The following is a 27,384-nucleotide window of genomic DNA, read 5'->3' as shown; positions in this document are numbered from 1 at the left end:
CATCTTAATCGCATGAAATATACGTCTGCCGAACTTCTTCGACTGCGAGGTTCCCCCGCCTCGCAGGAATGGCCCTCTGGGTTATCGAGGGCCGGCCTTAACGAGGGGTCTTGGACCCGGAGAGGTGGCATGCGAGGAAGAAGAATTTGTGGGGCTTTGTATATAGGTTTTTTAATAAGGGTTTTTTAAAGGGGGGGAGGGTAGTGTCGGGTGGGGGGAAGAACCCGTCGGGGAGGGCAGGTCTAGTCCCGGAAACTGTTCCCGGCGTTTATCCATTAGGTCCGAGGGAGGGGGGTGAGGGGTACGTTCCAGAGGTGGAAGTTGGTTCCATCTGTACGGTAAGTGGGAGGGGCAGATATGGCGGAAGCAAGGGGCCATATCGCTTTCTGGGAGCTCGTGCTCGCTGTTTAAAAGCGATCACGTGCTCCGGCCCCCCAGTCTTTTCCCGTTCCCCGGTAGGCCAGGATCCTCAGAGCCCGGGCCTCCGGTTGATGTTATGTAATGCCCGGTCCGTGGTTAATAAAGCCCCCCTGATTTGTGACCTTATTCAGGGGGAATCCACGGACTTTATGGGCATTACGGAGACCTGGTTGGGCGCAGAAGGGGGTGTGCCCCTAGTTGAACTGTGCCCTCCAGGTTTCCGAGCATTCCATCAACCGAGGGCCCAGGGTAGGGGTGGAGGGGTGGCGGTTGTTATGAAAGAGGGTCTGGAGCCGAGAGAGACCACTGTTCCTCAGATAGCCGGCTGTAAATCCCTTCTTGTGAAGTGGGGCCATAAGAATCAGATGGGTCTGTTGATCGCGTACCTGGCTCCTTGCTACGTGACTACAGCCCTGCCTGAGCTGCTGGAGGTGCTAGCCGGGGTGGCGGTGGAGATCCCCAGACTCTTGGTCATGGGTGACTTCAACTTGCCATCGGCCGGCTTGTCGTCGACAGTGGTTCAGGAGTTCCAGGCTTCCATGACGGCCTTGGACCTGGTTCAAATAACTGATGGCCCTACCCACACGGGGGGATCCGCGCTGGACCTGATTTATATCTCTGGACAGTGGTTTAATGATCTGGTAGTAAGAGATTTAGTGACGTTACCGGTGTCATGGTCAGATCATTTTCTCCTCCGCCTAGACTTTCAGACCGCTACTCACCACCGCAGGGAGACGGAACCAATACGTTGGTTCCGTCCCAGGCACCTGATGGACCCTGAGAGGTTCCAGACGGAGCTTGGGCCATTTCCTGAGGATCTTGCCCACGGCACGACCGAAGAACTAGTTGCGGCCTGGGAACAGGCGCGGCTGAAACTTTGGACCGTGTCTTGCCTTTGCGACCTCTGACCCGGCGCAGATCTCAATTAGCTCCTTGGTTCTCTGAGGAGCTGAGAGAGATGAACGCCGGAGAAGACGCCTAGAGAGCGTTGGAGGTCCAGCCGTTCGAAGCTGATCGGACACTAGTTAGGTCTTTTCAAAGACCTACCTAGTGGCACTGAGGGTGGCGAGGCGCCCCACGCTTCCTCCCTCATTGCGTCGGCAGATAACCGCCCGGCCGCCCTGTTTGGGTAACCCGTTCCTCCTTCACCAGGGGAGCGGATGACCTACAGGGACGTGCCGAGGAGTTTAACGGTTATCTATACGATAAAATCGCTCAGCTCCGGGATAGCTTGGACCAAGATTGCGATGATCCGGATGAGATGACTGAGGTGCGTCTTGTTGATACCGTTTGGGATGAGTTCGATTCTGTGACTCCCGAGGATGTGGACAGGCTGCTGGGGAGGCTGCATGCCACTACATGTTTACTGGACCCGTGCCCCTCCTGGCTGGTGCTGGCCACTCAGGAGGTGACACGAGGCTGGCTCCAGGGGATTATAAATGCTTCTTTGATGGAGGGGATCTTCCCCGCCGCCTTGAAAGAGGCGGTGGTGAGACCCCTCCTCAAGAAGCCTTCCCTGGACCCAGCTATTTTGGGTAATTACGTCCAGTCTCCAAACTTTGCTTTATCGCGAAGGTTGTAGAGAGTGTGGTGGCGTGGCAGTTTCCTCAGTACCTGGAGAAAGCTGTCTATCTAGACCCGTTCCAGTCCGGCTTCCGGCCCGGGCATAGCACGGAGACAGCTTTGGTCGCGTTGGTGGATGACCTCTGGAGGGCCAGGGACAGGGGTTGCTCCTCTGCCTTGGTCCTGTTAGATCTCTCATTGGCTTTTGATACCATCGACCATGGTATCTTGCTGCGCCGGTTGGAGGGGTTGGGAGTGGGAGGCACCGTTTATCGGTGGTTCTCCTCCTACCTCTCTGACCGGTCGCAGACGGTGTTGACAGGGCAGAGATCGACCGCGAGGCACCTCACTTGTGGGGTGCCGCAGGGGTCGATTCTCTCACCTCTCCTGTTCAACATCTATATGAAGCCGTTGGGCGAGGTCATCAGTGGCTTTGGGGTGAGCTATCATCTGTACGCTGATGATACTCAGCTGTACTTCTCCACCTCAGGCCACCCCAGCGAAGCTGTCGAAGTGCTGTCCCGTTGTCTGGAGGCCGTACGGGTCTGGATGGGGAGAAACAGACTCAGACTCAATCCATCCAAGATGGAGTGGCTGTGGATGCCGGCATCTCGGTACAGTCAGCTGCAACCGCAGCTGACTGTTGGGGGTGAGTCATTGGCCCCGACGGAAAGGGTGCGCAACTTGGGGGTTCTCCTGGATGGACGGCTGTCGTTTGAAGACCATGTGGCGGCCGTCTCCAGGAGAGCTTTTTACCAGGTCCGCCTGGTTCGCCAGTTGCGCCCCTTTCTGGACCGGGATGCCTTATGCACGGTCACTCATGCTCTCGTCACTTCTCGCCTGGATTATTGCAATGCTCTCTACATGGGGCTACCCCTGAGGTGCACCCAGAGACTTCAGCTAGTCCAGAATGCAGCTGCACGGGTGATTGAGGGAGCACCACGTTGCTCCCGGGTAACACCACTCCTGCGCAGTCTGCACTGGCTACCTGTGGTCTTTCGGGTGAGCTTCAAGGTTCTGTTACCACCTTTAAAGCGCTCCATGGCTTAGGGCCCGGGTACTTACGGGACCGCCTGCTGTTACCTTATGCCTCCCATCGACCCGTACGCTCTCACAGAGAGGGTCTTCTCAGGGTGCCGTCCGCCAAGCAATGCCGGCTGGCGGCCCCAGGAAGGGCCTTCTGTTGGAGCACCTACTCTGGAACGACCTTCCCCCCGGTTTGCGCCAAATATCTGACCTTCGGACCTTTCGTCGGGAATTAAAAACTCATTTATTCATTCAAGCGGGACTGGACTGATTTTTTAGATTTTTTAAATTTCTAAATTTTAAATTTTAAATTTTTAAATCTTCTGTAATTTTATATGGGGTATTTTAGGTTGGTCAATTTGACGGTTTTAATTCGGCCACTATTGAATAGGTATTTTAAATTGATTTTTAACTTTGTATACTTATTGCTTTTTATCTTGGCTGTACACCGCCCTGAGTCCTTCGGGAGAAGGGCGGTATAAAAGTTTAATTAATAAATAAATAAAAATAAATAAATACGTAAGCCAAAAAAGGTGAAGTGAGGATTCCAGTTTCTGAATTTCCGGCTATCGTGTCCTGAACTTCAGGTAAAAGCAGGATTGAGGCAGATAAAACAAGTAAGCAACTCAAAATCGGCAAGGAAACGAGCACCTGCATGCCTACCCTCCCTGTCCTAATGCTCCCTTTAATTGTATTCATTTTATGTATTCAATTCATGCTTATATATAAGCTGCTCAAAAAAATAAAGGGAACACAAAAATAAGACATCCTAGATCTGAATGAATGAAATATTCTTATTAAATACTTTGTTCATTACATAGTTGAATGTGCTGACAACACAATCACACAAAAATTATCAATGGAAATCAAATTGAGCAACCCATGGAGGTCTGGATTTGGAGTTACAATCAAAATTAAAGTGGAAAACAACACTACAGGCTGGTCCAACTTTGTTGTAATGTCCTTAAAACAAGTCAAAATGAGGCCCAGTAGTGCGTGTGGCCTCCACGTGCCTGTATGACCTCCCTACAACGCCCGGGCATGCTCCTGATGAGGTGGCGGATGGTCTCCTGAGGGATCTCCTCCCACACCTGGACTAAAGCATCCCCCAACTCCTGGACAGTCTGTGGTGCAATGTGGCGTTGGTGGATGGAGCGAGACATGATGTCCCAGATGTGGTCAATTGGATTCAGGTCTGGGGAACGGGCGGGACAGTCCATAGCATCAATGCCTTCGTCTTGCAGGAACTGCTGACACACTCCAGCCACATGAGGTCTAGCATTGTCTTGCATTAGGAGGAACCCAAGGCCAACCGCACCAGCATATGGTCTCACAAGGGATCTGAGGATCTCATCCCAGTACCTAATGGCAGTCAGGCTACCTCTGGCGAGCACATGGAGGGCTGTGCGGCCCCATAAAGAAATGCCACCCCACACCATTACTGACCCACTGCCAAACCGGTCGTGCTGGAGGATGTTGCAGGCAGCAGAACGTTCTCCATGGCGTCTCCAGACCCTGTCATGTCTGTCACATGTGCTCAGTGTGAACCTGCTTTCACCCGTGAAGGGCACAGGGCGCCAGTGGCGAAGTTGCCAATCTTGGTGTTCTCTGGCAAATGCCAAACGTCCTGCATGGTGTTGGGCTGTAAGCACAACCCCCACCTGTGGACGTCGGGCCCTCATACCACCCTCATGGAGTCTGTTTCTGACCGTTTTGAGCAGCCACATGCACATTTGTGGCCCGCTGGGGGTCATTTTGCAGGGCTCTGGCAGTGCTCCTCCTGTCCCTCCTTGCACAAAGGCGGAGGTAGCGGTCCTGCTGCTGGGTTGTTGCTCTCCTACAGCCTCCTCGTCTCCTGATGTACTGGCCTGTCTCCTGGTAGTGCCTCCATGCTCTGGACACTACGCTGACAGTCACAGCAAACCTTCTTGCCACAGCTCGCATTGATGTGCCATCTTGGATGAGCTGCACTACCTGAGCCACTTGTGTGGGTTGTAGACTCCGTCTCGTGCTACTATTAGAGTGACAGCACCGCCAGCATTCAAAAGTGACCAAACCATCAGCCAGAAAGCATAGGAACTGAGAAGTGGTCTGTGGTCACCACCTGCAGAACCACTCCTTTATTGGGGATGTCTTGCTACCTGCCTATGCTTTCCACCTGTTGTCTATTCCATGTGCACAACAGGATATGGAACTGAATGTCAATCAGTGTTGCAAACTGTGTTGGACAGTTTGATTTCACAGACCTGTGATTGACTTGGAGTTACATTGTGTTGTTTAAGTGTTCCCTTCATTTTTTTGAGCAGTGTATTATCTAATACATACTCGACAAATAAAATAAAATAGAGTATCCATACTGAATATGTACAAAACACCTGGCTCAGGAATTCTGGGAGTTGAAGTTCCACAGGTCATAAAAGGGTCATCTGTTCCCATCCCTCCCTTAATGAAACTACTTCCACATGGAGGGAAGTAGGCAGTGGGGTACCCTAAGCCAGGGGACTCCAACCTTGGCAACCTTTAAGCCTGCAGGACTTCAGCTCCCAGAATTCCCAAGCCAGCCAGGGGAATTCTGGGAATTGAAGTCCTCCAGGCTTCAAGTTGCCAAAAGTTGGAGACTTCTGCCTGGGGCCCAGTAACTCTTCCATTATCTTCATAAACAATTTAGGCGAGGGCGTTAGAAGGGGAACTCATCTAATTGGCGGATGACAGCGTGCTGCGAGATAGGACCACCGGTTTAAAAAAATGGCCTCAAAATTCTGGATGTGGACAGATTGAAGCTCTGGGCCCGAAACGCAGCTGAGCTCTGAGGAAGGCAAGGTTCTTCGCGCACGACTCTTCTTGTTTAGTAGCTCTCTGGTTCGGAGGGTGTGGCGCCGAGGCCCCGCCCACGCTTCCCCCCCCCCGGAAGTCCGCCCTTTTGACGGAGGAGGAGGAGGAGGAAGGGGAGAGGCTCGGTCGTCTCCCGCGGCCCATGGCCGGGCACAGCGCCCTTCCGCCCGGTTCCGTCCTCGGGGAAAGCGTGGAGCCTCCCTGGGCAGGCCTTTCCGGTAAGGACGGCCTTACTGCCAGCCCTGCCTCTGAGCACGTGAAGAGTGCCTTCTGCAGGGCGAGCTGGGTGGGGTGAAGCTCCTTCGGGATGCTGTGCCTCTTTCTCGGCCTGGCTGGGGAGGAGGGTTCCTGGGGAAGCAAGGCCTGGAGGAGAGCCGGCGTCTCTTGCCTCTCGGGGGACTCCAGATCCCATGGTTCCCACCCAGGGGTCGTGGGTTGGGGTATATTGATAGTGACGTTCAATGAGGGGGGTGTGCAATTCCCATTTTCTGCAACAGAGCCAAGGAAAAAAGTGTTTCTGAGCATGTGCAAAGTATTTTTTGCTTGCAGAAGGGGAGGCGTTCCCTGCCTGGACTTCTAAGGACTGACATTGGCAAACCCAGTTGATGGAGAGCCAAACTGCCTGGAAGGGGGAGGCGGGTAAAGAGGAATTTAGAGGGTCTTCCTGTCCTTTTTATTTGTTTTCTTACCTGTTGCAGATGGGCCGCCTGGCAACCTCGGAGAAGGAGCCAACCCCTTTTCCTTCAAGGCCTTCGTGAGGAGTCAGGAGCAGAAGGCAGCCACAGCTTCCTATGTGGGCACTAAGAACGGCAGCCCCGAGGTGAGGGGGCAGGGGGAGGTTGGGGTTATTTGGGGGGGCAGGAAAAGAGGGGGGAACTGGGCTTTTTCCTCTCCAGGAACAACCCTCCCCCCCCATCCTGACAACTGCCGGCTTCAAAGCGATTCGCCTGGGCAAAAGAAGCAGGGAGAATTTTGCTGGAGGTTTAGAGTCAGTTGTGAATTTGGGGAAGGGGAGCTGCAGAGAGAGTCTTTTAATACTGATCGATCAATACAGAACTGATCAATGCAAAATTGATCCCTTAGAGGGAAATATTCAGCTGGCCCAATTGCCTGCCTTTGGTTGCTGTAGAAGGACAGAAGAGAAATCTTTTTAAAAACACACAGCATCACAATACAAATAGCAGCCATTTCCTCTCTTGAGTAATGTGCTTTTGTTGAGCAGCAGTTTAGAATAGACTAGAGCTGGAAGGGACCTTGGAGGTCTTCTAGTCCACCCCCCTGCTCAAGCAGTTCTTCATGAGTTGGGGGAACCCCAAGATATTGGGGTAGCTTATAATAATAATAATAATAATAATAATAATAATAATTTAATTTATAGACCGCCCTTCTCCCGAAGGACTCAGGGCGGTGAACAGCCAGTTAAAATACAGAAAACAAACCCATACAATATTAAGAACAACCCATAAAAAACTTATTCAATTGGCCAAGCTAAAATACATTTACACCCTATAAAATCACTAAAATTTAAAAACCCCAATAAATCAATTTAAAAGTAAAAAAAAACATAAAACATAAAACATTTTTGACATAAAACTTATTATCTGAGGAAACTTCCAAAGTTCCTGAGCTGAGGCAGACATTTGCTGGCCTGCAGAGCCCCTTTGATGCCTGTTGGCCTTTTAGAAGAAGAGGCCAGGCCGTGAAATCCCAAGGAATCTGCAATCTCTGTTCGAATTATTGGTTGCTCTATATTTTGTGTATATGTTTTTAATTGCTTTCAGTGCTTTTAATTTGAAGGTTTTTGTAATTATTTTGCTGTGATTTTTTTTGTCAGGCTGCCCATATATGTGAGGTGGGTGGCTACATAAATTGAGCAAGTAAATACATGCTGTGGTAGCTGAACTTTGCTTTCACAGAGTTCTTTAATGGTGTTGCTTCTCCTCTGTTGGTGAGGCTGCAAAAATGGTGGGGACAGCGCAGTTTCCTCATCTTGTTCTTACCAATTTTTCTCAGGATTGACAAAGAGCATTTGGAAATCTCTCTCAAAAGAGGAGAAATGTGAGGGAAACAAAAACATTCTCATGAACAAAAGGGTGTCTTCTTGTACAGGCAGTCCTCAACTTACAACATGGCCATTCACAGTTACAAAGGTACTGAAAGAAGTGACTTATGACCCATTTTTCCCACTTAATGACCATTGCAGCATCCCCGTAGTCACGTGACTTACATTCGGATGCTTGACAAGTGGTTCCTTTTTATGACAGTTGCACTCTCCCGGGGTCATGTGCTCATCTTTTGCGACCAACTGATAAGCAAAGTCAATGAGGAAGCCAGATTCACTTATCAACCATGTGACTAATTTAACAACTGCAGTGATTCACTTAATGTTGAGCCTCTGGTGGCTCAACAGACTAAAGCAGTCTGTTATTAACAGCTGCTTGCAATTACTGCAGGTTCTAGTCCCACGAGGCCCAAGGTTGACTCAGCCTTCCATCCTTTATAAGGTAGGTAAAATGAGGACCCAGATTGTTGGGGGGGCAATAAGTTGACTTTGTATATAATATACAAATGGATGAAGACTATTGCTTAACACAGTGTAAGCCGCCCTGAGTCTTCGGAGAAGGGCGGGATACAAATTCAAATTAAAAAAAACAAAAAAAAAAAACAAACAGATGTGGCAAGAAAAGTCGTAAAATGGGGTGAGAAATAAATTTCTCACTTAGCAACATAATTCCTGGGCTCAATTGTGGTCGTAAGTCGAGGACTACATGTACTGGCTCAGGCAACACAAGTGGCCATGAATGGAGAAGGTCTACAGTCTCCTGGCTTCCCTCACATTCTTTGAAGACCTCTGACGCAGTTCCTTATTGTCAATAAATGAGCTGTTATGGCCCTTATTTATTTATTTATTTATTGTTTCAATTTCTATAACGCCCTTCTCCCAAAGGACTCAGGGCGGTTTACAGCCAAAGTAAAAACAATTAGTACAATTTTTAAAACCAGTTTAAAGGAAAATTTAGAGTTGGTTGAAGACTTAAAACCAATAAAACCCCATTATTAAAACCCCATTAGGCCAGTCCTGCACGATGAAACAGAAATCTCTTGAGGGGATTTTTGGAAAGCTACAACTTCTGCTACGGATTGGCAACCTTAAACACTCAAAAGAGCCATAAAGGAAGCCTCCCCGTTAACTGAAAGCCCCCCGTTAAATTCTGGAGCCAACCGCAAGTCCGGTTCCTCCACCAAAGAGTTTCCTCCTAGCATGGCATTATTTTTCCTCTACCTATCCTAACTGAAAGCCCTATCAATTGTGCAGTCGACCAGCGACAGGGAGCTGCAGCAGAGGAATGAACGAGCCATGTATGGCTCCAGAGCTGCAGGTTGCTGACCCCTGTGCTAGGCAGTTTGGTGCAGAAAGACCCTTTGGCCTCAGTGTAGGAAAGGCGTTGAGATGGTCAAAATCCCAAATGTTTTGCTTCGCTTGCAGGAGCCATTGAGGTCCTGCCTCCTGCTGGATGAGAGCTCCTTCTTGGCCGAATCACTGGGGTTGAACAAGGACTTGCGAAAGCCCTTTTTTGCAGACCCAACTGCCTCGGACTCCTTGCTGCAAGATGACGAGGACGATTGGAGCGGTTCCTACCAGCCCTCGGCCGTCGAAGAAGCCCACTTGGCCAGAGCCCCCAGCGCCTCGCTCAGCAGCAGCCCAATAGACTCTTTCTATTGCAACGTCTCAGACCTCCAGACCTTCTCTCCAGAGGAGCCAGGAAGAAATGACCACGTTTCCTGTGGCTGTCTTGGGAAAGGGGACCAAAGCTCCCCGAGTGATCAGATGTCCCCAGAAGATGGCTTCTGCCGACTGTTGCAGCTGCATTACCAAGAAGTGAGTGTTGATGCCTCTCTTGGGAAGCTGTTCTCCCTCCTGGCTTCCCCAAGACAACACGACAAACAAATATATATCCCACCTTTCTTCTGAGGTAACGTGTAGTATTATCCCCTTCAACTTTTATCTCTACAGGAACAATTTTATGAAGTAGGTTGAGCTAACAATGTGATTAATATAAAGATACCGACAGCCCTAAAGGGTAGGCCAGACTAAGAAGTCGGTGCCATGTAAGGCCTAAAATTACTTTTGTTAGAATGGGTTAGAATTTTGCAGGCCTGATTGTGCTTCCTCACCTCATCTTTCCTGTGTACTAAGGAGATGCTTGTCGGAGGCGTTTTCTCAAGTTACTGCTCTGCCCTGGACTTGGGTTTCTTTTATCTGATCACTGGTAGCAGCTCTTCCCCTTGTCCTTCAAGGCCGTTCTTTATTCCCTCTGAGATACCCAGTGAGTTAAATCTGAATTTGAACCTGGGCCTGCCGAATCCAGCACTTTCACCATAACACAACTCTGCATAGTAATTTTATTTAATTTATTGGCTGCCTATCTCACCATGGGGCTACTCTAGGTGGTTTACAACAAAAAAGGGAGATGTGAAAAGAATGTAAACAAAGCAAGTAAAATAATAGAACAATTAAACAAAAATGAAGCAAGAATATGTCAATAGCAAAAAGAAAATTATTGTCATTGCTTTCTAGGCTCTGTTGCATAAGGGCTGTCTAAATACTCTTCTTCTGAGGGTTCTTGGTCCTCTCTGAGCTTGATTGTATTCTTGCAGACTCCCCTCCTTACAAGCACTGATGATATTACCTAGCTGGGGTAATGTAAAATGCAAAAAAAAAAAAAGCAACCCAGTTTAGAGAGCACCAAGGACCCCTCATGTCAATTCTGAGCTACAGAGATTCTCTTATATTTGTATTCTTTTTTGCTAGCACATTAAGTCTTAAGTGTCCACTTGCTTCCCTGACTGACCAGTACTAATTTTCTGGATCGGAGACCCATCAGTTTTGTCTGAAAAAAAGTAAAAACAACACACCATTATTTTGTTCAAAGCTATGCGGCAAAAATGGCTGTTCTGTGCGGATTCCCACGATTTGTTTTCCGACTCCCAAACGCTCACAGGTCCAAAATGAGGGGAACTCCCCATTCTATTCCAAAGGTTTATCTCATCCTGTTTCGTATCAAGTTTCCATTTTTGATCATTAGGAGGCATTGAAACTCTCCCCTTCCTATCAGAAAGCTTGGGATTCTATCTTTGCAAAGCTCCATTGCGATTTCTTTTATGTGGATGAATGGGCAGGTGGGTTTCCATGGTCTGGGAAATTTTGGGTTGGTTTTTTGTTTGTTTTACTTTCTGGTTGTGGTGTGGAATATATGCAGCATCACACAGGTTTTGAAACATTGCAAGGTTTGCTAGGGGTTTTGTGACAAACACAAACTGGGCCATTTGCAAGGACAGAAATCTTGTGGATCCCAGCCAACGACACGAATTCTGTGGTCAAGACATTTTTGCCTTTTTGGCTATTCGTCATTTCCTGGATGTGACCTTGGACTTATTTTCTATCTTGTTGCCTGTGCACTTTTTGAACAGTTCCTTCCCAGAATTCCCAAATCCTTCAGCATCTGAATCTTTTCTCTTTTACATAGCTGAAAGAAGAAAATTCCAAGTTAAGAAGTACACTAAGCCAAATTCAAGCTGTTTCTGAATCTCAGGCGGAAAGGTGCGTGTGAAATTAACATCAGTAGAAAAACAAAACCTTTACTTGATTAGTTCTCTGATTTGAACCCCTTGAATCAAGAAAATACATTTAATCCTGAGAAATAAAGCATGGGGACTGAGGCTTGTCAAACTGAAGGTGACCTGGTCATTCCAGAGTGTAGGTTACAAAATAATGCTGTGAAGTTACATGAAGGCACGTTTGGTAAACGTTAGAAAAATTCTTCTTTGTGGCTGAACCATTTCTGCAGTCCAAGCAGGGAGGTGTTGGGCTCTCCCCCATTGGATGCCCTGCTGCAGAGATAAGCCATAATGTCAAATCAAGTCAAATCATTTTTATAAGACTAGCACTCAAGCCCAATGAATTGTGGATGCCTTCTTTTGGATTCCTTGCTGAATGAAGGTGTGTGTGTGTGTGTGTGTAGGACTGAATGGTCCAGTTCTGTAGTGCTAAAATGCTTATTTATATAAGTTAACATCTCGTTCGGGGGACATAAACTTCCAAGTTCCAACAAGATAGCAAAGAGCTTACTTAACATATGGGGTTAGTAAGCCTACTTTAAGTTTTTTTTATCCAAACTTTTTTATTAAGTTATAAAGTGTTATAAAATATAAAGTTACAAAACTAAATAAAAGAGCAGTGAGGGGGGAGGGGAAAGGGGAAAGAGAAGTGAGGAAAGGTAGGGAAAAGAAAAGAAAAAGAAGCATCGACTTCCAACTCTCTGTTGCAGTAGAATAAGGCATTAGCGTCAAATCACACCCTTTGCTTTTCCATAATAGTATAAACCAGCCATTTCTGTAAAGATCTATCAGTCTAATCTATAAAACCCAAAGTCAGAGTTCCATTCTTTTCCACATCATGTCAGGGTTCCAAGGAACACCCCCAACGAAATAAAGCTCTGAGGCTTGAAGTTCCTCAAAGTTCCAATTTATTAGAGATGTCATGTTGGCACAGCTGGGAAAACCCAAAACTGAAAGCTTCCAGGTTTTCCATACCCAGTTGACAGTTCACAGCCCTGCCCCACACCCAAGTTCATCACATTGTCCAATCAACTCTTCACACTCAATTGGATACAATCTTCAGGCAGGCTACATCAGACGCAGGCAAAAGTCCTTGAATACGGAATGTTGTTATGACTAACTTTCTACCGCTCCAACAACAACCCCCTCCCAACTTCCCCAGCTAAAATATGTGGCAGTTAAGAAGCAAAAAGAAAATTGCCTTCCAAAATTGACACATCAAACACAAAATTCAGAAGCAGTTTCCATGTGGAAACAAAAGTACTTAAATTCTTTTCTTTAATCAGAGTAGTCAGTTTTGCCATTTCAGCCAACTCCATCAACTTCTGCAGCCATTCTTCCATGGTAGGTACCGCAAAGCGTCTTTTCCATTTTTGCGCATACTTTGCGCATAGTAACAAAGTTCCAATTTTATTTTAGAATAAGGCATCTGGAAAGGACTTTGGAGAAGAGCAAACGGAAAGAGGAGAAGGAAGCGCGTGAGCTGGAGGCCATGGTGCAACAGGTGGAAGAGAATCTCCAGTTAATGACGGTGGGTCTGGGGCACTGTGGGAACCAGTCCTCTGTGAATGGCTCTGTTTCTGGGGTAAGGTGGTAGCTGACCCCATCTCGTTCTGGGGCTCTGAGGGGCACGGGTGCTTCTCTCATCCTCCCGCCAGAATTAATAGGATACGAGAGCCATCTGCTCTTTGTGTGCCCCTATTTACCTGTGTGGTTGTTCCTTCTTTCCCAGTGTTAAGAACCGTGAATCGTGTTTGTCCGCAGCTCCTCAAATAAACCTTTCTCTGCTTTCTGTTCCAGAAACGGGCCGTGAAAGCAGAAAGCAGTGCCATTAAGCTGAAGCAGGAAAACATGCATCTTCAGGTACATAATGAGGCCTCACGCCAATGGGGCAGATAGAAAAATTCTGAAGGAGCCTGGGGGGTGAAAATACAGATGGTCCTTGACTTACAACTGAAATTGGAAATGGGAAAACTGGTCATCAGTCAAGCCTTCTATGTGACTAGAACTACCTACAATAGAAGAATGGATATTGAAAGTTGCTAATTTGGCTGAGATGGCAAAAATCTCAGCCTTTTTGAAAGACAATACACAAGAAAGATACTTAAATGAATGGAAAAAATGGATTGACTATATCCAAAATAGATATCAGACTAAAAGATATCAGACTGCCTTTGAATGATTAGGATGTATTATTTCTGATTGCTATGGGGGAGGTTAGGATTTGATGAGAATTGGACGAGTATAACTGAGTTAGGAGGGATAACTTTTAGCATATGCTTGTTCTATTGTTAAATTATACCTTGTGTTTGTTCCGGGAAGTGGGGGGGGAGGGGAGAGGGGTTTTTTTGAAGGGAGGGGGGAAAGGGGGGGGAAGCTTTTTTTTGTAAAAACTTTTTCAATAAAAAAACACTCGTCATTCAGTGAATCTCTTCAGTCAAATGGCATTTTGTGCTGGAAAACTGGCAAAAAAACCATCATGAATTGCATTCACACTGCAACTACAGGAACACTGCAACTGGTTGTAAAGTCAATGAGTTGCAAAGCATCTGACCTACAGTCACAGGGCGACAGGGCAGACCATTTATTTATTTATTTATTATTTACATTTACAATGGCCAGGGGGTTTCTTTCTTCTGTGACCATCATAAATTTGAACGGTCATTAAGAAACTGGTTTTGTAAGCCGAGAACTACCTGTATCAGAGCTGTCAAACGTAGATTTTGTAAATTGTGCAGAGTCCCACTAGTGAGTTGTCTTTGAAGCACATTGTCCTTGCTTGCATAGAGCTTCTGAGGTTCAGGTGCACAGTTGTATAGATCAGGGGTCTGCAAACTTGGCTCTTTTAAGACTTGTCAACTTCAACTCCCAGAGTTCCTCAGCCAGGAACACAAAGTTGGCTGAGGAACTCTGGGAGTTGAAGTCGACAAGTCTTAAAAGAGTCAAGTTTGCAGACCCCTGGTATAGACAGACAGCCTCTAACTGCTCCTTTCTGCCCTGTTTCTTCCCAAGCCAGATAGGGAGCTAAAACTAGCAGCTGCATCAGTTTCTGGAATTGTGATAGAAGCTGGCTGTGGCTCTGAGTTCTAAGCTGATTTTGACTCAGTGCTGATGGGAAAACCTGCTTTCTACAGGCCTCATAAGGACAAATAGTTCCTATTTGAAGTCAGTGAGGTAGAAGGGTACGCTCTGCAAAGCAGCTTGTTTCCTGCAAAAGCTTTTTTTAAAAGGTGCTTTCTAAAATAAAAAATATAGTGCGGTGAGTTGATCCTATGCAAACCTACTCGGAAGTAAACCTTGGAGGTCTTCCCTGGGCCTTGAACGTTCTGCCAGAAACACTCTTAGCTCGTGTCACCTTTTGAAAACCACAGGGGCTGAAAAAGTATTGTTTGGGAAGTCTGCAACTAATAAACGCTTCTCTGCTTACACAAAGGTTCAGATTGAAAGCTACAAATCGGAGAACAAAGCCTTAAAGTCTGGTCATCTGGAAAACCTGACTGTAGTCAAGCAAAACGCAGATGTTGCCTTGCAGAATCTCCTTGCTGTGATAACAAGATCTAAATCATCCATCAAGTAAGTCTTGAGTAGGTGAAGCAGACGAAAACACTGAATTCATACAAGATGCAAAATTTTGTTTAGCAACCACAGTTGGCTTAATTTGTGGGGTTAAAACAAAGCAAACCTGGTTAGAACTCAGTGGTGCATGTGCAACTAGCCAGTTTGAGGGTTTGTACTACAGTATATCCCAGCGAGGGACACGGTGGCTAAGACGCAGAGCTTGTCGATCGAAAGATCGGCAGTTCAGCAGTTCAAATCTCTAGTGCTGCCTAAACCCCCGTTACTTGTCCCAGCTTCTGCCAACCTAGCCGTTCGAAAGCACGTAAAAATGCAAGTAAAAAAATAGGGACCACCTTTGGTGGGAAGGGAACAGCGTTCCGTGCGCCTTTGGCATTGAGTCGTGCCAGCCACATGACCACGGAGACGTCTTCGGACACCGCTGGCTCTTTGGCTTTGAAACGGAGATGAGCACCGCCCCCTAGAGTTGGGAACGACTAGCATATATGTGCGAAGGGAACCTTTATCTTTTAGTATATCCCACTTTAGCCATAAAAGCCAGTTGGGTGAGCTTGGACCAGTCCCTTTCTCAGCCTAACTCACCTCACAGGGTTTGTTGTTGTAAGAAGGAGTAATTAAATATGTTTCCCACCTTGAGATGTTTATAAAAATAATAAGGGTGGGATATAACTAAATAACCTTTCCGTTCCAATGGACGCTTGGAGTTTAAACAAACTGCTAAATAGCAAAATAGTATAAATAACCTTTCCCAGGTGTTGATATGTTAATTCCTACTGTTTTTTTTTTTAGTGTCTTCAAAACACTTCTAACTTATTTAAATATAGCAAGGTTAAGTTCTGCCCTTTGGCTTCAATATAGCTACCCAGCGTAATTCTGAATTACATTGATCATAACATAAAAGTTCACTCTTTATAGCTGGGGAAGATAATGTGGGCTTCACAAACCATTGTTTTCCAGCTTAATTTACTTTGGCTTCGGCCACCCAGCTGCTAAAGTATAATTCAGGTGCGTTTATTTATATAGGGGTGTGCAGATTGATAACCTTTATTCTGAACCCTTGAGTTCTCAAATTTTTAATCTTGGAAGAATCCAAAAAGGCTGGAAAACAAGGTGAGAGCAGAAAACCTTGTAGTGTCAAAACTCGATTGCGTCATGTGGCGTATCACATTTTTTTGCCTTCGCGGAGCTGGTGTGGGCGTGGCCTGAGTGTGATGCATCTGGCTCGTGGGTTTTGCGGGTTTCACACCGCTGTTGTAGTGGCTCACATGGGGGGGGGGGCGGTGCTTGAGCCATGGAGGCTGGGGCTGTGATGCCAAGAGTACCCACTTTTGTCACCTCAAAGAGGATAGAGATGGAGTTTGTGGTTTCCTTAGGATTTTTTGGGGAGGTGGGAAAAATGGGAGTTTTACATTAAATTAATCTATTTAAAGTTTTATCTGGATTTTCCGCTCCAAAATAGCAGATACTAGGGGAATACAGTGGCTCATCAGAGAGCAGGTAAGAAAATATAGACTTGAAGAAGTTGGGGCTGCCCAAGTCCCTGCAGGCAGCAATGTAGTTATCTTTGCCCTTATCCCCATCTTGTGTTCTTTCTAGGCAGCTGGTTTCTGGTGCAGAAGAGCTGCAGCTTGTTGCTGACCTTCTGAGGTCCCTAGACAAAATATCTGAGATGCCATCACAAGGAGCCCCCTGAGAATCTATTACCTCTCATTCTTGGAGAAAACTAAGATTGGAAGCTGGATTGTTTTTCAATGGCTTTGCGCTGTGATCTTTAACTTCTGAGACTGTGAAGAAGGTTGCAGCTCTTAGTTACTACATCTGGATTGATCAATGGAAAGTATTTCATAATGTGCAAAGATAACTAAGTATTTTCACACTTCACTGTTTCGCTGCTCATTTAGAGATTGCTTTAAACGTCTAGTCAGGAATATAGTTCTTATTTAACATAGGTGCCAGTCAGATGTCCTTGAGCACACTATTACTAAAACTGTTTTTTTGATAGAAATCACATTTTTTTGGAAAACCAGCTGTTGTACAGGTGCAATAAAACCTTTTTTTGCTTTTGCGCATAGCAAGGTATCCAAGATTTAACCTTCTGAATATACAGTTTTGAAGCTTTTTAATTTCTCCAGGTTTTGTAATAGTGTTATTTTTTTAAATTAAAATGAAACTGCAAGTATGGAGCTTGGTTTGGCTTATATTTTATATTTTGTTTTTTTTCAATCATGGTGAAAACCAGGTCTGTAAGCAAATGCCTCCTCTTTAAGGATTAGTTCTTCAAGAACTGTGACCTCTAGTTTCCATCTGCTGCCTAGTGTTGGGAATGCACATAAATATATTTTTATATTTTTGTGTTCTTTGATGACTGCTTTCATATATTTCATTTTCTGTTATATACTGCCCAGAGTCCCATTTTTGTAAGATGGGCAGGCACATAAATATGGTACATAAATATATATATAATGCACCGCTTTTCCAGTTCGTAGCAATGGTTTAGTAGTGCTAATGGACAGAAGCTGTTTTACGATGATTGGAGCATTTTGAAGTTAGTGTATGTGTGGATGAACCAGAGTTGTTACCTAGTCACAGAAAGAAACTGATCAAAAAAGAATTAAGCAAACCTTGATTGCCACCCATTCAGAAGTGCCAAAGACATTAGTTTTGGGATTAAGTCTTTCAAGAAATAATTTTCTTAAATTATTTCTTCTTAATTATTACTTCTAATTAAAATAATGCATCCAGCTCCAGTTAAGGTTCATTGTTGAGTTGTGTAGTGTTTTGACTTCCGAAACACTGGTTGTAAATCTCACAAACAACTTGATTTGAAGGATTCAGCTATCTATTAAGGAAAAGTGTTAAAACAGTCCAGCATTTTCTCAAATCTTTGCATAATTTTTACAGAAAATAACACAGGAGTAATTTCTCCTGTTTAATCAATTTAATACTCTGATCTCCTGGTGGCATTTTGGGATCCCTCTCTTGGCCTTCCTCAATCCCATTAATGCAAATATTAGGATTTCAAGCCTAGATAATGGTTGTCTGGGTGAGCTCACGTGAGCTGGGCCCAGAAGTCATTTTCTTGTTCCTGGTTCTCGAGTCCCTTCACAAACCGTGATTGAACAAGCCATGGCTGGGTTAGTTTGCTTCCATTCAGAGGCAGTGCTCCTATTTTCTAGCTAACAACCCTGCAGGAGAGGCCGGTTCGCTCCGCATCCTCTAATGAGGCCGAAGAGGGTTGCCCTTGGACGGGGAGCCTCTACATCAGGGGTCTCCAACCTTGGTCCCTTTCAGGCTTGTGGACTTCAACTCCCAGAGTCCCTCAGCCAGCGAAGCGAACACGAAAAACGGCCCGTCTGCCTGGCGCATTGTATCCCCTCCGTTCATTGGCTAATCCCACACGTTCACCCCCCCTTTCTGTTTCTTTTCCTCCTGATTGGCTGTTCTCAAGACGTCACGTGTTCATACCCCACGGGCGTTGTGCGCCGCTATTGGATGACGCTCCGCGGTCGCAGATTGGCAAAGCCCGGAAAAGAAAGCAAACACCGCATTGGCCGACGCTTGGGCAGGAGGGCGGAGCCTAGGAGATTGTAGGTGGAACTAGGTGTGGCTTTCTCTTTCCTGAAATGGGGAAAAGGTGGTTGTAATTCCGGTTTCATTAAGCCCGTGCGTGATGTCACTTCCTGGTCCGTCACCCGGCATGTTCCCCACCCCCGCTTCCGGCCGATGGTTGCAAGCGCTCTTCCAGCCGTAGCGGCTTTGAGCAGGTGAGACCCGCGTCGTCGGTCGGGCTGGGGCAGCCGCAGCCTCTTTCGGCCCGAGGGAGCGGCGGCCGGCAGCTAGGCCCTCGGGAAGCCAGGCCTGGATTAGGTCTGCTTTATGATTGAGCCATATGGGATGGGATGGAGCCAACCTCGCAACGGCTAACGTGTCGTGTGAACGCAGCAGACCCGGGGACGGAGGAGGGGCGTGGCGGCTTTTGCAGGTGGGGCGATTTAAAAGGAGAAGCCCCTTCCCCCTCCTCCTTTCGGCCCCTTCCCGAGGGTCCCTTTCCCATCCACACGTTCGGAGGGGGGCTTTGTTTTGCGTGTGGCGCTTATTCGTGTCAGAAGCACCTGCGAATGGCAATAAAATGGGTGTAAAAATCGGCCGTAAAACATACAGCGCGGGCTGCTCCCAGGAACCGCCCAGAATCCTTTGGGCAGTGGAAAAAAATATGAATAAATGAAATGAGCGTGGCCCCTTTTTTATAATCTGACTTGGGCTCTTCAGACACCATTCTTAGTGAAGCCTGCAAACCTGCGTCTGCGGTTCCTTCATCGGATGAGGAGAGCAATCTTCTGTCCTGGCCTTTTTTCACAGAGGCACAACTGAGAGCGTTTTAACAAACTTGCATCCCTGTTTGGTTTGGCAGCAGCAGTACCTCAGATAGAAAGTCCCTACAGAGAGTGGTGAGGACAGCGGAGAAGATTATAGGAAGCTTATTCAGGATACGGCTTATAAACTCCATGTGCTTAGAGCTTGAAGCATTGTTAGAGACCCCACACACTCACTTTATGGTCTGTTTCTGTTGCTCCCCTCTGGGAGGAGGTTTCGAAGTATTTCTTAACAGGATTACTAGATTCTGTAACAGCTTTGTTCCCTAGGCCAGCCATCTTGTAAATTTGCAGGATTCTTTTTTTTTCACCATGTATATGTATACTAGACTGTGTAGTATGTTTCTCTGTGTCATATATTGTGTGTATGTGGGTATATACATAATGGTTATCCTTTGAGACCTGAATGCAACAAAATTTCATTTTAATATATGCTGATTATAGTACATTTAAAATGACGAAGTTCTATTCTATTCTGTCCCCATCCCATCCCATTCTGCATTCTGTTCTAATTCTATTCTATATTCTGTTCTGTTCTAATTCTATTTATTCTGTATTCTGTGTTCTATTCCTATTCTTATTCCTATTCCTATCCATTCTTTTACTTTTCTGTCTTGTTTACAGGCAGCAATGGAACTTGAGGCGGAACGAGAGAAAATCAGGCGGGAGATTGAAGAGCTGGAGAGGAGTTTGGGCCCAGTCATTCCGTCAGATGGCATTGGAGCACTGGACTCCAGCTTGGAATCTGGCTCTGAAGAGGAAGGTGAGACCTGGTGGAAAAGATCTCCATCTTGCCTTTTCATATCCTTCTGCATCACAGATCTCCAGTGGTTGGACCCCAGTTTGGTGTGGAGGAGAGCCAAGAAATAACTAAAACTAGAAGTTGGGCCCTTGAGTATTATGGACAGCATTCTTGTGCTAAAGATTTACCTTGTGCGTTTACAAGATGTCCACAGTGCTTCAATTATATTGTAAAACACCACAAGAAAGAAAAATGTGATGGGTCCTGGTGGAAATTAGCAGAAACTCACAGCACTGTTAATTATTACAAAAATGAGAGAACTGTTATCATAAGGATCACTTGTAAATTACGACATTCCAAGTCACCCAAAGTTGTCTCGAACTGCCAAATGGGCTGCATATAAATTTAGTAAATAATTAAAATTTTCTTTCTCTCACATTTTTTTGTTTGTTTATTGTTTGTTTACATTTATATCCCGCCCTTCTCCGAAGACTCAGGGCGGCTTACAGTGTGTAAGGCAATAGTCTCATTCTATTTGTATATTTACAAAGTCAACTTATTGCCCCCCCAATAATCTGGGTCCTCATTTTACCTACCTTATAAAGGATGGAAGGCTGAGTCAACCTTGGGCCTGGTGGGGCTTGAACCTGCAGTAATTGCAGGCAGCTGTGTTTAATAACAGGCTTCTTACAGCCTGAGCCACACCTTTATACATTTATACATTTATACATTTATATTTTCTTTCCTCAGATGACGTGGAAGAGGATGAATCTGATACTCAACTTGACATGGCAAGTAACCAACTTGGAATTCTGCCTTGGGAGGGGCTGCCTTTGAATATTGTTGAACTTCTGGGCATGTTTTCCTTTCCAACATTCATCTATAGAAATACAGGAATGACTAAAAAGAAGGAAGCAATGCAATGGCTAGAAATCGGGAGAAAGCAGAATTTCTTGTTGATTTAACCGCCTTTTGCAACCCATTTTGGCCTTTTATATTAATATTCAAGATTTTAAATGTACAGCCAATGTTCCATACAGCCAATTTACATACTTTCCATTCATAACAGGACTTTAAAACTATGCAACTGACTCTTAAATTATACTTATAACACAGCTAAATAACACCACCTGTAGTTAAGACTCCCTGGATTTTAATGATTAAAGATAAATAATACCTAGCATTAAAATAATTTATTTTATTTTATTTATTTATTTATTTATTTTATTCGATTTTTATACCGCCCTTCTCCCGAAGGACTCAGGGCGGTGTACAGCCAAATAAAAACCACAATATATAATAAATAATAGCAAAAGATGGAAAAAGGAAACGAAGCTGTAGTAACATAATGTTTTTTTTCATCCTGCAGCCCTTGAACTTAACATTTTTATTTAGAGGAGTTTCTTCTTTTGAGGAACAACAATTTTCTAGCTTTAATCCTTTCTTCTGTATCAGGAGGTGGACCCAGGCGGGGAGAAAGGTGACAGTGAGGAAGATGAGGAGGAAGTCAGCCTACCCCAAACCCCAGAAACCTGCCTCCAGATGAACCTGGTTTATCAGGAAGTGATGCAGGAGAAGATTGAGGAGATCAACACTCTCCTTGCCCAAAATAAAAAGCAACAGGTGAGTTAAGCTACGGGGACCTCGGGAACAGGGTGAAAAAGCCTCATCTCCTTTGAGACTCTCCACTTTCCCAGAGGAGTTGTCACAGTATGCCCATTTCACAGGTTAATGGGGATCAAAGTGTCTAATAGCTGTAGAGAGGATGTGGTGTGACTTTCAGCACACAAGTCCACCTCTCCTCACACACACACACACACACTAATTTATCCTGTTGTGAATTTCCCCTCCTTCCCTTTTTCTGTTGTGACTCACCAGTGGCCAGCAGAGCTGGTAGCAGACTCGTGAAGAGGTTGGGGAGGAACATGGGCCAGTCCTGGAGTCTGGGGAAGGCTCTGATGAGGGCTTTGCGTTGGAGGCAGAGATGGGGCCAGGGCCATCAGACAGTTGTCAACTGCCTTCAGAGTCAGACATCAGTGGGGCAGAAGAACAGCTGGAGCCTGTTCCCCGTGTACACATGTGCAGAGCTGCCAGGAGAAGTTAAGGAACAAGGGCCGACTTGGGAGTAAAGGCAGAGATGGCCGGTGAATGGCCCCTCCCATAGGGAATAAAGAGGAGCGAAAGGGAAGTGGAGTTTGCAGGAGACAATTAGTTCGCTTAATTGGTGACTTTCAGAGACTCCTTGTTGAGTACTTTCTTGTCCAGCGTTGTGTTTTGAAGGCATTAGCCTGGCAGCTCTCCAAGCCAGATAAAGTCTGTGATTGTAAATTCACCTCTAAAAGACTGTTTGCCGGGACTTTGCTGGATGTGAATGAAGGGAAATAATAATAATAATAATAATAATAATAATAATAATAATAATAATAATAATAATAATAATAATAATAATAATTTAATTTGTATACCGCCCTTCTCCCGAAGGACTCAGGGCGGTTAACAGCCAAGTAAAACATCAAGACACATTCAATACAATCAAGACATATGCAATACAAATTAAAAACAATAACTAAAAAACTTATTTAAATTTGGCCCAAATAATTAAAATACATTTCCAAACGCTAAAAAACTTAAAAATTTAAAAACCCATAAAATCATCTAAAATTTTAAGCCAGTCCTGCGCAAGAAAATAAATATGTCTTAAATTCGCGGCGAAAGGTCCGAAGGTCAGGAAGCTGTCGGATCCTGTGGGGAGCTTGTTCCATAGGGTGGGAGCCCCCACAGAGAAGGCTCTTCCCCTGGGGGCCGCCAGCCGGCATTGCTTGGCTGACGGCACCCCAAGGAGTCCCTCTCATAATTCACAGTAACTTAATAAAAAGGGGTTTTGCCGGGACAAGGCATCTGCTTCGTGGTTTGGGGAAGCCTAGGTCAGACCATTTTCCTTCGGTTTGCTGACCATGATCTTTTTGAATCAAAATGTCGATTCGAGAAAGGATAAATGCCTTCAAAAGGCCAGTTAATGACTGACTGGTAACTGGGTCTGTACAGATTCGTTGCTCAACAACTAGTCAGCAACTGGCCTTTTGGTTTTGCCTGCCATGTGCTTCATTCAGCCACTCCTTGACTTATGAACCACAACTGAGCTCACAGTTTTCTTCATAAAGTGGGTCATCACATAACTGTGCCTGATTTTTTGCAGTGATTGTTAAGTGAACCCACTGTTTGCTATTGGGCAGTTTTTGCTGGAAACCGGAAGTAAACACTGGAGTCCACTAAAGCATAAATCGGGGTCTTACAACCAATAGGCATTGCAACCTGCCATTAATGTGGACTGGTTCTGAATGCTGAAAATGGCATGTGACCACCGTGTGGTGACATGTAGAAACATATCAGATTTTTTAAAATCTGTTTTTATTTTATTCCAAAAAAGTTAAAATACAAAAACTCCAAAAAATTTTTTTTAAAAGAACAGATGAAATACAAAACAAACAAAACATTTAAAAAGTGCATAAAAAATCCAAACGCATATACACATATTATCCTCCTGATTAATATATTACAACAAAATTAATTTCCCACCCCTTGTGAAACTGCCCCCCCCATTTTAAACTAATTCTATTTGCAAATTATTAACCTGTCATCTATATAATGTATTAAGGACAAAATAGTGAAGAGGAAGAACAATAATACATTTAAAAAGGGAAGATTAAAGTTTCAAAGCCTTTCAGAATTTTGAATTCGGTCGTAAGTCCCATTTTTGGGATGTCATAAATATGAATGGTCGCTAAGCAACAAGAACTGTAGTCGATTGGCAGGCAGTTTCCAGAAACCTTATATTTGGCTTGCAAGCCCTGCACTTTTTCCCAGCCCTGCTAGAAGCAAGGAGAATTTTCTAAGGATGTTTACTCAGCTGAACTGTCTGATTAATTGGATGGTGGGATGCCTTCATTTCAATTCTGAATATAGTTGCTCAGAATTCTGGCTTCATGGGCGCCTTCTGTTTATGAATGTCCTGCAGGAAAAACTCACCTGGGAGCTGGCCGGAACAAAAGGCATGAAATCGAGCGATGGGAAATCCTTGCCAGCAAATATGTTTTTGGGCCATTTTATGAAGCCATATTTTAAGGACAAAACATCAGGGTTTGTAAGTATAATTGCAATGGTAACTTATTTAACTCAGATATATGCCTGGCTCTGAAAATCTCTGCGTGGCTCATAGTGATCAAATTACAATCAGGTCATAAAAAAGAAAAGATGGCAAGTGTGATAAAGGGAGGGGGTGTCCTTCTCACTTGGTCTTTTCCCAGGTCTTCACAGCTCTGCTGAACAACAGTGAGGGCTCTTGGGACCTCGGGATGGAAAACTCATTCTAGAGGGCAGGTGCTGCTGTAGAGCAGGTGCCCTTCCAGCATCCCAACAGAAAACAATTGAAGGAATACAGAGCAAGGCCACCCCGCAAAATCAGAGTGGCTAGGCAGATACAATGGGAGACAGGTAACCAGGGATCCCCAGCCCCCAGGCTGCGGCCCACTACTGTGTGTCCCTGAAAATAGACCCAACCAGAAAATAAGCCCTAGCCTATTTTTAGCATGTGCCTAAAGCCCTACCCCAAAACTAAGCCCCAGTTAAGAGCCTGCCCACTCTGTCTGGCCACCTGGTTGCTCGTGGCTGCAATAGGGCAGGCGCCATGATGTGAGGTGAGGCAGATGGGGGAGTGGAACTGCCTCATGCCATGCACCTGCGCACCTCAGGGCCCCCACAGCCAGGCCACTCACACCCTGCCACCTGCTTTGCCTGGTGTTGGTGGCACTGCTGCGCCACGCGGCCACCTGCCCTGTTGCAGCCATGAGCAACCAGACAGTGGTCCAGGCAGGTGGTTCCATGTCCGGCGGGGGCCAGGCTGGCATTAGCAGGGCTCCCACTCGCCCACGCTATGCAGGCTTCCCAGCCCCAGAGTGTGCCTGCCAAACGGAGCTGCGCGTATTATAGACCTTAGCAATTTCTAATTTCCCTGGTTTGCTTCTCCCTTCATATGAATGTCAGCTATGTTGTTGTCGTTTTCTGTTGTTTCCAAGTGGTAGTGCTCAGTTGTTGTCAAGGCAGGGAGAAAGATTTCAGCCAGATGTCCCTCCTGACAGGATTAGGCTTTTCCTGAAATCTCTTGAGCAGAGTCTCCCCTTCATTCCAGAAGTCCCCAGGGAAGGGAGTTGTCTTATGGCAGGGATTGAAATGGGAAGTGCAATAAACGTGTTGGATTTTGTCCCCAGGGCCCTCCTGCCAACGACGACACTCGAGAAAAGGCGAGGCAAGGCATCAAGTCTTTTGAGGAGCTGGTCACCATCAAATGTAAGGGGCTACGGTAAAGGGGACCGTTTGTTGGGAAAGAGGATGTGGCTCCTCCCAGATGACCCTAATATGTTGTAACCGTGGTAAATCTATGCTGGCTGCCAAGCATCTAAACACAGATAACATGACTGGGGTTGCTGCTACAGTTGTAAGTGCAAGGACCACTTTTAAGTTATTTTTTGTAGTGCCATTGCAAAGCCACTAAACAAACAGTTTTAAGTTGAAGATTACCTATACATTACCTCTAAGTGCATTGCCCAGGGATTAAGAGCTGCAGTGGTTAGAATGCAGTATTGCAAGCTAATTCTGCCCACTGCCAACAGTTCGATTCTTACCAGCTCAAGATTGACTCAGACGTCCAGCCTTCCGAAGTCACTAAAATGAGGACCCAGATAATTGGAGGCCATAAGCTGATTCTGTAAACCGCTTAGAGAGCGTTGTAAAAGCACTATGAAGCAGTATAGAAGTCCAAGTGCTATTGCTATTCCTTGATTCCCTTGCAAACTGCCTGGGAAGTCCTGGCCGGGAGACCTGGGCTACCTCTTTCCCTGACAAGGACTTCACAACATTCGAAGCTAGCCTCCCCCCACCCCTCCCAGACCGAGAATTCCATCCTGAGTTTGATCCATTGAGCGTTGAATGCCACTTTCCTGAATCCCGACCCTGCTCTCTTCTTCCCCAGGGAAGAGCCGGGAGAAGCTGCTCCTGCAACAGGCCATTGTGAGTGATCGCTTACAGCATCTGCTGCAGCCAAAGCTGCTCAAGTAAGTTCCCTTGGCTTCTGGTAAGAAACAGGAGGGGGGAAAAACCTTGTAGACCAGGGGTAGTCAACCTTTCTATACCTACCGCCCACTTTTGTATCTCTGTTAGTAGTAAAATTTGTAAAATGCGCCGTGTATCGTCATCTGCGCATGCCTCTCATGCATCGTGGATTGGGTTGCGGGGGGGTTTGCCGGCTATCTGCTCTGCTTGTCTGTTACAGCTGGGTGCTGTGGGGGGGAGATGCGTGAGCTATTCTGGGACGAGGCTCTTTTGTTTGCGGTCGCACTATAGCGTCATTTAGTTTCACTTATGTAACGTGAACTAAACTTATGCGCGGGCGATACAAATAATATATTTTCAGAAATTTAAATTGTCACAGGGAATTTTATGAAAACCTAATGAAAATGTTTTTAAATAATGCTATGAAATTTTTTTTAAAGGTCAATTAAATTAAAAAAATGGAAAGTGCTTCAGTATCGGACAAAACCTCTACCACCCACCATGAAAGCTGGAACGCCCACTAGTGGGCAGTAGGGATCAGGTTGACTACCACTGTTGTAGACCCACCAATTGTATCCACCAGAACAACCCACACTTTCTGTCAACCAATTTGGGGCTTTTTGTAACCTTTCTTGAATTAGATCAGGGTGTCAAACTCAAGACCGGGGGGCTGGATCTGGCCCATGGGGTGATTAGATCTGGCCCACAGGGCCGCCTTGGAAACAGTGAAGGATTGGCCCACAGTGCCTCTGCCAGCGAAAATGGAGCCCTCCCAACTCCATTTTCGCTGGCAGAGGACTGCAGGAGGCTGTTGCAGCCGAAAATGGGGCTCAGGAGGCTGTTTTCGCTGGCAGAGCGCTTGGGCCACCACAGGCACCTCAGTCATGAGTGATGTCAAGCTGGCCACACCCACCCCAGCCCCCCTGAGGCCAAACACAACTCTGATGCGACCCTCAATGAAAACAAGTTTGACACCCTGTCAGCCTCCACTCCAATCCTCACATCCTTTTGTACACTTTATATTCAGTAGTTAGATTGCAATGGGGTTTTATGTGTAATGTAAAACAGCTCATGGACTTAAGATGTATTACTATTCTATTCAGGTTAAGTGGAAAGGGCCCTTTAAGA

General features: G+C 45.8%; 2 protein-coding genes across 8 annotated transcripts in view; both read left to right on the top strand.

Moving 5' to 3' along the window:
* Positions 1 to 5,900: 5,900 nt before the first annotated feature.
* Positions 5,901 to 17,217, top strand: ENTR1 (endosome associated trafficking regulator 1). Of its 2 annotated transcripts, none has more exons than XM_058159553.1 (8): positions 5,901 to 6,059; positions 6,540 to 6,661; positions 9,329 to 9,721; positions 11,370 to 11,443; positions 12,880 to 12,991; positions 13,261 to 13,323; positions 14,894 to 15,033; positions 16,633 to 17,217. In XM_058159553.1, the coding sequence occupies exons 1-8, from the start codon at positions 5,984 to 5,986 to the stop codon at positions 16,727 to 16,729; spliced, it is 1,077 nt and encodes a 358-aa protein (XP_058015536.1). In that variant the 5' UTR covers positions 5,901 to 5,983; the 3' UTR covers positions 16,730 to 17,217. The 2 variants fall into 2 exon arrangements, with proteins under 2 accessions (XP_058015536.1, XP_058015537.1); XM_058159554.1 differs by lacking the exon at positions 5,901 to 6,059 and adding an exon at positions 7,855 to 7,991 and having other exon boundaries at positions 6,534 to 6,661.
* A 1,266-nt stretch (positions 17,218 to 18,483) lies between these two features.
* Positions 18,484 to 27,384, top strand: part of SNAPC4 (small nuclear RNA activating complex polypeptide 4) — a 39,599-nt gene continuing 30,698 nt past the window's right edge. For 4 of the 6 annotated variants that reach the window (XR_009152319.1, XR_009152320.1, XM_058159545.1 and 1 more), the window contains exons 1-7: positions 18,809 to 19,018; positions 20,034 to 20,172; positions 20,902 to 20,942; positions 21,607 to 21,774; positions 24,167 to 24,292; positions 25,416 to 25,494; positions 26,177 to 26,258. Coding sequence is in view for 4 of the 6 variants with exons in the window: in XM_058159545.1 (XP_058015528.1) it covers positions 18,926 to 19,018; positions 20,034 to 20,172; positions 20,902 to 20,942; positions 21,607 to 21,774; positions 24,167 to 24,292; positions 25,416 to 25,494; positions 26,177 to 26,258 (728 nt within the window). In the remaining 2 variants the exon portion in view is untranslated. The other 2 variants (XM_058159546.1, XM_058159547.1) reach the window with 2 other exon arrangements.

The sequence above is a fragment of the Ahaetulla prasina genome, chromosome 16 (genome assembly GCF_028640845.1).
Source record: "Ahaetulla prasina isolate Xishuangbanna chromosome 16, ASM2864084v1, whole genome shotgun sequence".
NCBI lineage: Eukaryota > Metazoa > Chordata > Lepidosauria > Squamata > Colubridae > Ahaetulla > Ahaetulla prasina.
Note: the sequence above shows the minus strand (reverse complement) of the source record. Positions and strands in the feature narration are given on the sequence as shown.

What these genes read in the sequence shown, in the direction of transcription:
- ENTR1 (XM_058159553.1), top strand. Translation starts at nt 5,984, where the DNA reads ATGGCCGGGCACAGCGCCCTTCCGCCCGGTTCCGTCCTCGGGGAAAGC. An exon ending in CTAAGAACGGCAGCCCCGAG is followed by an intron (nt 6,662 to 9,328) that starts GTGAGGGGGCAG and finishes CTTCGCTTGCAG; the next exon opens with GAGCCATTGAGGTCCTGCCT. An exon ending in TCTGAATCTCAGGCGGAAAG is followed by an intron (nt 11,444 to 12,879) that starts GTGCGTGTGAAA and finishes ATTTTATTTTAG; the next exon opens with AATAAGGCATCTGGAAAGGA.